General features: G+C 45.1%; 1 protein-coding gene across 2 annotated transcripts; it reads left to right on the top strand.

Annotated features, from left to right (window-relative positions):
• The first annotated feature begins 7,039 nt into the window (after window positions 1-7,039).
• LOC135823254 (uncharacterized) lies at window positions 7,040-8,536 on the top strand. Of its 2 annotated transcripts, XR_010554639.1 has the most exons (3): window positions 7,040-7,435; window positions 7,701-8,022; window positions 8,170-8,536. XR_010554639.1 is itself a non-coding variant. In XM_065336102.1 (2 exons), exons 1-2 carry the CDS (start codon window positions 7,318-7,320, stop codon window positions 8,493-8,495), a joined length of 444 nt encoding a protein of 147 aa, XP_065192174.1. In that variant the 5' UTR covers window positions 7,040-7,317; the 3' UTR covers window positions 8,496-8,536. The 2 variants fall into 2 exon arrangements, 1 of the variants encoding a protein (XP_065192174.1); XM_065336102.1 differs by lacking the exon at window positions 7,701-8,022.
• The last annotated feature ends 551 nt before the right edge of the window (window positions 8,537-9,087 follow it).

Here is a 9,087-nt window from a genome sequence, read left to right as displayed (position 1 = left end):
CTGCGCTAGAGAGTCGTGCCAAGCTACAGCCAGCCGCCCGGGCCAAGGTCAAGGAGGTGCCGAATCCAGCGTTCGAAACAGCATCGCGCTGCACTGGTGACTTCATATCAGGGGAGTGCCTTTTGCCTTGTACGGCCGGCCGATGAGTATCAGTATCACCTGGCACTTACTTATAATCATGTACATGTACATGTGTGTAGAGTGTAGTGGCAGTGCTGCCTATGCTGGTACATGTACATGCACGTGCACATACAATCATGTACGACATGGCCAAGGCCAAGCAGAAAAGAATGTAACCAGTGGTTACATCCACACTGCCACTGGTTACATCCAGATGCTAAGTACAGTATTTGAAAATTGAAATAATGCAACTACATGATTGTAATGAGTAATGTTACCAGCTTGCCCAGTAGGCCTTTCCGGATTATGTGTTTGCATATTTTTGCATTTTGGGGGTCAAAATGCATTTTGTCCATTTTGACCCACTTTGGGCCAGGGAGTCGTAAAATACCGGTATTTTACGACTCCCTGCAAGCGATAGGTACTTCACGATCACCATGAATGATCACCATGGTGCCAAATGTCACGCGACTAGCTGTCGCCATTTTGTTACCATGGCAACGGTGGCATTTTTTGTGCTTTTTGGGTAAATTTTTGCATTTTCTTTAGAAAAAAATTTGATTTATAGGGGTTTTTCAAAACACTTTCCATTTCCATTTTAGACCAAGAAAAAACGCATAATCCGGAAAAGCCTATTGCCCAGACATGTACATGTATGATGTATCATGTACATAATCCCATTGTATCTAAAAACTAGGGCTGAAACGATTATACCGAATAATCGAGTACTCGTTTGATAACTCTAACGATCGAGCAATCGTTTATATTTAGATTACCGATTACGATTATTTTGCGTTTTTTTTAATTGTTAATTTCTTATACGCGCAGTGCATGCAGCGCAGAGTATAATAATTATTTATAGGGCTCAAACGGTCACGGCTTACCCCCCCCCCCCCCCCCCCATCGGTTAACTGCTAAGCTAACGGTCGGTTTAACGGTTATAACCTATGCCACGGTAATCCTGCGGGCTTTTTTTAACCGTATATTTGGCTATACTTACTAGTATTCAAAAAAATGTACCCTATTCAGTACAACGCACACATGTATATTCTCTTGCATGCTCATTCATACATACTCTCACACGAAGAGACCAGATATGACCGAGTTGACAGCCCAGAAATTGCGTACGCGTGCGACAGCCTGCGAAAGTGCATACTTTGCAACGACCTGATACTTGAAAAATTGACTGAAAAGTTACTGCGTAACCGTTATCTTTATTGGTTAACCGTTAATTCTTCGTAACCGATTAATCGGACTAACCGTTTGAGCCCTAATAATTTATACCCCCGGTACTACACACTGCACGCGCGACTCACCTTGTAACATATTTATTAATTTTTGCTTTGTTTTTGTTTACTGCCATGGCTGGCTACCGCCCCCCTCCCTCCATATTGGCCTGTATTCTCTGGCCACGGGAAGGTGAAATAAATAAAATAAAATAAACATGCTGTCAAAATCGAAAAACAGTCCTAGTGTAGTACAACGAAGCTGGAGCATGAAGCTCGAAGGTCAAGGTCGCGTCCGGTCTACATACATACATGTAACACTTTTTTGTGCAAAATGTTGTACATATTTCCACTTTTGGCCATTCCACGTACATGTACATTGTACATATTCTAGGTGCGACCTCTTAAAGATTATAATCGAATAATCGATCGTTATGATAAAGAGTAATCGATTGGGCTAAATGGATGATCGTTTCAGCCCTACTAAAAACATAACAAGAGTATTTTTCATATCAAAGTTGTTGGCTGAAAAAAGGTGTGTGTGGCGGGGGGGGCGGCGGGGCGGGAAGGAGGGGTCGTTCGCACCCTCCGAAAACCCGTTGGCCTTGGCTACGTGCCTAGTAGATCGACACATGACTGACAAAAAAGTCTGTACTCTGTACATGGACATGTACATTTATTATGACAGTCATGTACATGTACATGTACATGTACATGTACCATCAAGAGTATACAGTGGTGGACAGAATTATTGTCCCACCTTGCATTTTGGTCATCTTTTGGAATCTAAAGACCAACCTGGACAGTTCTGTGCGCCAAACAGCCACAATGTTGAAGCATTTCAGGTATTAGCAACGAGTTTTGAAAAAGCTAACCAGTTTTCCAGAATACTCACGATTTACCGTACAAAAAGTGGGACAAAAATTATGGCCGAAATGTCACGTGTCCGACTGGCAAAACTTTTGCGACCGATTTTTGCGGGAAATTCAAAATCTTCACCACGTGGTGTTTTCCGAACCTGCTGACGGCTTCCTGACAACAATTTGAGTAATTTCACTTTGGTTTTCTGCACGATGGGGAGAGGAAAGGAGCTCAGTAAAGATAGTAGGGAATTTGTTGTTCAGATGAACAAGGAGGGTCTCTCGTCGCGATCTATAGCTGGATTGACGGGTCTCTGCGATCGTACGGTACGCAGAATTATTTCTGCGTTCAAAAAAACTGGCAAAGTCGATACGAAGCCCCATACTGGCCGCCCAAGGAAGACTACCCCCAGGTTCGATCGCAGGCTGAAGGTGCTTTCAATGTGCAATAGGTTCAAGACGGCAACAAAACTGAGAGCTGAGTTGGCGCAGGAGGGTGAGAATACCGTCTCAGTGCGAACTGTGCGTCGCAGGCTGCAAAACAGTGGATTGCGAGGGTGTGTGGCGGTGAAAAAGCCTTTTATTTCCAAGGTAAACAAAGGAAAGAGGCTGAAATTTGCTAAAGCCCACAAGAATTGGACGTGTGAGCAGTGGAGCCGAGTTCTGTGGACGGATGAGTCTAAGTTCAACCTGGTAGGGTCTGACGGGGCTGTCTACGTCAGAAGACGACCAGGAGAAGCCCTCGCAGACTCGTGCACACGCAAAACGGTGAAACATGGAGGCGGCAACATCATGATCTGGGGAGCGATGTCCGCCAAAGGCAGAGGCCGCCTGTACAAGGTCGACGGCAAATTAAACGCGCAGCAGTACTTGGGAATACTGCAGAACGTGATGCTGCCAAGCATGCAGGATGCGTTCGGCGATGCTGGTGGCATATTCATGCAGGATAATGACCCGAAGCATACAGCGCGCGCGACAAAGCAGTGGCTTCAGGAGAACAACGTCGCCGTTATGGAGTGGCCACCGCAGTCGCCGGATATGAATCCGATAGAAAACCTGTGGCACATCCTTGGCCTGAAGCGCCATGAGCTGCAGACCAGGCCCACCAGCACAAACCAGCTGTGGGATGTCTGCAAGCGTTCATGGAACCTCATCACTGCCCCAGAATGCGCGCGCATAGTCAACACCATGCCGGCGCGCATGGAGGCAGTGATCAAGGCCAAGGGTGGAGCCACGAAGTGGTAAAACTGCGTGAGTTTCATCAGATCAGGATTTTTTAGTGGTGCTAGCCTTAATTTAGTTCAATCCTAGCTGTATTTAGGTAGAGTAGGCAACCTTACCGTATATACTGGATTTCGGCCATAATTATTGTCCCACATTTTGCCCTATTATCTTCACGTATATCTGCTTTTACTAGTTGTAAACCATTATAACAAGCAAAACTTGCCTTTTCTATCAGGTATCTGATGTCTTTATCACATCAGCTAGAGTCTAGGTAGTAACAATCAACTGAATCACATTTTAGCATGGGTGGGACAATAATTCTGTCCACCACTGTACAATCATTGTACATACATGTAAGTCATGACTCATAAGTCATTGTGCTAGAATTACCCGTTCACAATCTCAGGAATCGCTCGGCCTGGTACTGCCCCATGCCAGATTGTATTTTGGCTATCACTCTGTATCTTATCTTGGAGCTGACCGATGGAACTCCCTCCCTGCCGCGATTCGCACCATATCCCTACCTGCTGCATTTCGCTCCGCTATCTTCACGTGACTAGGGCACCCTGTAAGAAGACCATAGCCTATGTCAGTGGGGACTGCCCTAGTAAAATATGAATCAGTTTTGTGCCTAGTTATTGCACTTTCTGACTGTATATAGTATCATGTTACAGTGATGGAGAGTTACTCTTAACTCGTATCCATATGTCTTTTTCTCTTCCACATTTATTTATGGCTCAACATCCGAGTTTCAAATAATAATAATAATAATTGTACATGTACATGTACATGCTCCCCTGGGAGCTTACACTTGAAATAATATTCACCAAAATGCCTCATTCTTTAAGTTAATAGCATTCTTTTATTCGCTTCCATGTAATTGGGCGTATTGCCCATTTGGTATTGCGAATTCAAATAAAAAACAACAACAACATGTACATGACATACTGATCAGATCAAATCATACACGTACATGTACATTGTACATACTTGAAGTACATTGTAGTAACTGTTGATGTGCAGATGAAGAGTTTGCATTGACACCATGTTCGGTGACATTTTTAGCCTTGGCCTAGATAGAAATTAGAATTGAAGTTGAACTGCCAAGTACGTGTACTAGTAACCAGTACTACCTGGTAACAGCTGTAGTTGACTGTGGCCTTTGTGCGGGTGTCATCAAGAGACTGAGTACATAACCCCCCCCCCTCTCTCTTGGTGTCATTGACCACACTGTCCACAGTGTCATATGTACATGTACATGTACATGTACATGTATGACTATGACAATAGTCATTGTCATAGTCATTGTAGTATTTGTACAGGCTACAGGTAGATCTACTACCGGTATGTACACCATGTACCTGTGCCATCCGCGGCATTCCGCGCGTGGTGTGACTTATATCAGAGAGGGAGTCGAGTGGGCGATAACAGTTACTGACTTTAGCGATCTGTTGGGGGCTTGGGGCGGATTGTTGTTCTCCGCAAGTGAGATGCTAGTAATGGTGGATTACTGATTCAGTATTGTGGAGTGCATTCAATGCCGTTCAGGCGTGTTGTTGGCATTTTGGCGATGTGGACTTGATTGGCGGTGAACTTTAGGGGTCATCTTTGGGATAACTCTTGTTGTCCTGGAAGAAGTCACAGGGTCAGTCCTACTCAAGCCAGTCAAGGGCGTCAAGCTACAAGTCATGTACAGTCATGTACAGTGTACAGTCAACTTCGCTAATAACGACATCGGATATAACGACAATTCGCGAATAACGACAGAATTTCCATGCCCAGAGCAAAGTCCCATCCCACTGTAATACATATAATGAGACTTCGGGTATAACGACACTTCGCGAATAAGGACACCTTTCTGATGCCCCGCCGAGTGTCGTTATAAGCGAAGTTGACTGTACATGTATGTAGTCAAGTCTTATGTTCTGGCTGCCCGTTTTGGATCCATCAGTTGCCTGATGATCGTAGTAATACGTGAAACTCAAAGTTAGTTGTAACATTACTAACAAAGCTTCCAAACTCTCTCTTGTGTACATGACTGTATTATAATAACCTAACACTAAGTCATATACATACATACAGGAATACAACGTACAATTACAATGGTCATGTAGATTTGTAAAGTGTAACAATGCTTTGCACTCACGTGACAGTGACGTCACGTCTGGCGAGTGGTGTACAACTACAAGTACAGTAAAACTCCTGCACTTAATTTAAAATAAAGACAGTAAATGTGCAAATTCCTCCATCCTGAGTACATGTGCATAACTGTACAATGTATCTTGAGGGGCCACAAAAAGCTAAATAGGGCACATTATTTTGTAATCATGTACAGCGTGCCTCCAAAGCAGATTCCTGGCTGAACCCTGCGTTGACATCAAGTTGTGTGTATTTACATGTACATGATTGTAAATCTGCGGGCATGTATTTGTGGTGTGGAGACTAGACTGTCCGCAGGCGCTAGGAGTAGGCGTGAAGACTGTGCGGGAGTGTCCGTCCCATGCTGGCCTGCGCTTCTGGCAGGTATCCATGACATGATTAGGCCATTATGGCATACCAGGCATACTGCCCCATGATACTGCACTGGCCATACAATGTCATGTACATGTAGGTAGCATGGGAGGACTCAGGTGATGGATATCGGCACTGTCTGGGGTGACGGTAGTTCTATTCATGCTATATCTGTACAAGATCCGGCAGTTCAGACTTTTAGTTCAGAGTACATGACCGTCCCAAGTCACGTCTATTTCAGGATTTGGGGAGTGCACCAGGCCAGGGAGCCCTACACATGGTAGAGGGTGTCCACGGGCATGTCACAGAGCAGGGATCCCAATGACATGTGACATACGTCATGTACATGTATGTCGTTGTGCAACACAAGTGCACATACACGTCACGTGACTGCTCCCTGACATGTGAATCTTCCTAAAAAAACTCGGTTACCATGGTTCCAATGAGGCCTCGAGGGGCAACACTCAACAGCATGCACGCCAGGGAGCCCTACAGGCTACACGTACACACCAGGCAAGGGAAGGGGAGATGGTAGATCTACGGTACACGTACATGTACATGTACATGTACGTGTACAATCGTCATGTGCATGTGCAGTGTGTATTACACATGTACATGTGCACAGTGACAGTGTGTGTCTCCAACCAAGAATACAGTAAAGCTCCTTTACCTTGGCTTGGGTCGAAAACGGTGCTCCTGACTACAACCATCATGTAATCATGGTAAGGCCAAGTAAAAAAAAAGCTAGATGATCGTCCCCGGCCGCCCCAGTTTTTGTCAGCGCCCCAAGAAATATTTTATTTTTTAAATCGTGAGTTTTACTATATGGACCACATACTACTAGTATATCACAACGTCAGTATCGATCTGCTGAAGAAAGAAAAAGAAAAAAAGAAAAAAAAAGAAAAAAAGAGAAAAAAAACCTTGATGTTGTTGTGTACACTGTGTGCATGAGAGGGTAAAAAGTAAAAAAATAAAAATAAAATCCTCCCGCCCTCCCCGATTTTTCCAAAAAAAAGGACGATCATCTAGTAATTTTTTTTACTCGGCCTAATAGATTGCATTACTGTAGTAGCTTGCCGGGAAGTAACCAGGGAGTCGTAAAATACCGGGAGGCGACACGAGATGCACAACCGCGTCGGATGATTGCCTCAGCTCGGGCACGAGTGCTGAGACCTCACGCGCTGCATGGCGAGGGACTTCCCATGAGGTCAAAGCGGCGCAGGTCATGCAAAAGGACGCGTTCGCTGTTTGGTCCAAAAAATTTGAAAACTCAATAAAATTATCCTGCACACAACGAATCCAGTGTCAGCAGTTCGTTTTGTTTTTCTAAGTACATGTAATAATACTTTGTGCCTTGGCCTTCGAAGTAAAGGATGATGGAGCTTGACAGAGATGACTGCCAAAGTGATGAGTCCACCGTGGAAGATGTAGATGACGCCACGTATTCACTTGGTGACCTGAGTTGTGGGGATGTTCAGCTGTGGGCTACAGGTGAGATTCTTTCGTTTGCATGTTTTTGTCTCTTCCTTGTGGACACGAATGTATAATCTGTAGCATACCTAAGTGCCCGAACTGACCCGATAAATTAGGTGGTCGACACCATCCTTTTCATCCTAGTCTGCCCACGATGCATTGTCTGTTCACTGTGACAGGATATTTATTGAAGTCCTGAAAATTTACGTGTGTACCTAGTATGTATCATCACCGTAGATGATGTAAACCTCCATCCTCAAACCATACTTTGTCTATTGTGCAGATCGATGTAAGAGTGGTAGTGCCATCATGGTGTACAGGCCTATGGAAGGTGCAGTGATCCATGGAATTTGCAAACTGCTGACAATGAGACAGGCGAGTGTTACTGAGGCGACGGAGTCATTCCTGCATGTTATTACGACACGGTTACACAAGGCATCAGGTACTGCAAATCTGCTATGCCAGGAAGTGTGCCAGCTGAAGGCATGCAAGGGTGCTGATATTTCGCAAGCATGGCAACAAATGCTGTCCGTCATCGCAAGCATGGCAACAAATGCTGTCCGTCATCGCAACAGCTATTCCCGAAGTGAAAATCAATTGTGAAGGTCAGTGCGTTTTGCATGCATGTTGGAAAAAAATTGGCTTCTGACTAGGTATGCAGACTAGGTATGCAAACGCTGGCTTTTGAATACTAGTACAGCCTCTGCAACCACCAGTCCTTATATGTTGTCTTTTTCTTTTCTCTTCTTCAGATTTGGAAGTTACATCTGCAGTGCTAGCGAATCTGATAAGCTACCTGCATGCCACGGCTGCCGCTGCTATCAGGAAAGCGTCAATAGCACCATCCAAAGCTGCTGAAGCCATCCCCGAACCGGTGATTGACAATTTGTCTCACCTTGCTGAAAAGTACCATGGTGGTTGGTGCTTGGTGGCCGTGCGGCGTGAGCTGGAAGGAGCAAGGTGTCGCAACGACAACTTGCTGCAGCTTATACCTTTATTTGGCAAGGATGCCGTGACAAGCCTTCAGCCTTGTTTGGAGAATTCAGGTGGCCCGGCGTGGCTCGGAAGCTCTGTATAAGACACCATACGTCACAGATAAAAACAACTGAACCAGTGATATGTGAATTTTGCGCTTGTGTGTGTGTGTGTGCGTGTGTGTGTGTGTGTGTGTGTGTGTGTGTGTGTGTGTGCTTCTGTGATAAGTGGTATAAGCAGTCCACAGGGTATTCACCTTGAGTGCATTTGCCGATAGTGTGACTTTCGTCGCACAGAACCTTCTTCAGTTGGTCAGGTGACTCGGCGTGGCTCGGAAGCTCTGTATAAGACAAAATACGACACAGATAAAAACAACTGAACCAGTGATATGTGAATTTTGCGCTTGTGTGCACGAGCATGCATGTGTGTGTGTGTGTGTGTGTGTGTGTGTGTGTGTGTGTGTGTGTGTGTGTGTGTGTGTGTGTGTGTGTGTGTATGTGTGCTTGTGTGTATGCTACTGTGATAAGCGGTACAAGCAGTATACAGGATATTGACGGGTATTCACCTTGAGTGCATTCGCCGATACTGAGTGTGACTTTCGTCGCAGAGAACTTTGCTCAGTCGGTGAGGCGACTCGGCCTTACGTTTCCTGAAGGCAATGTGTTCAGAACAGTTATGAACAGCTATGAACAGTT

Source organism: Sycon ciliatum, chromosome 8, assembly GCF_964019385.1.
Source record: "Sycon ciliatum chromosome 8, ocSycCili1.1, whole genome shotgun sequence".
NCBI classification, from domain to species: Eukaryota; Metazoa; Porifera; class Calcarea; order Leucosolenida; family Sycettidae; genus Sycon; species Sycon ciliatum.
This window is presented reverse-complemented; position numbering and strand designations above follow the sequence as displayed.

Bases quoted from the DNA above. Each gene is read 5' to 3' on its own strand.
- LOC135823254 (XM_065336102.1), top strand. From the start codon at position 7,318: ATGATGGAGCTTGACAGAGATGACTGCCAAAGTGATGAGTCCACCGTG. The intron at 7,436-8,169 runs GTGAGATTCTTT...TCTCTTCTTCAG, and splicing joins TGTTCAGCTGTGGGCTACAG to ATTTGGAAGTTACATCTGCA.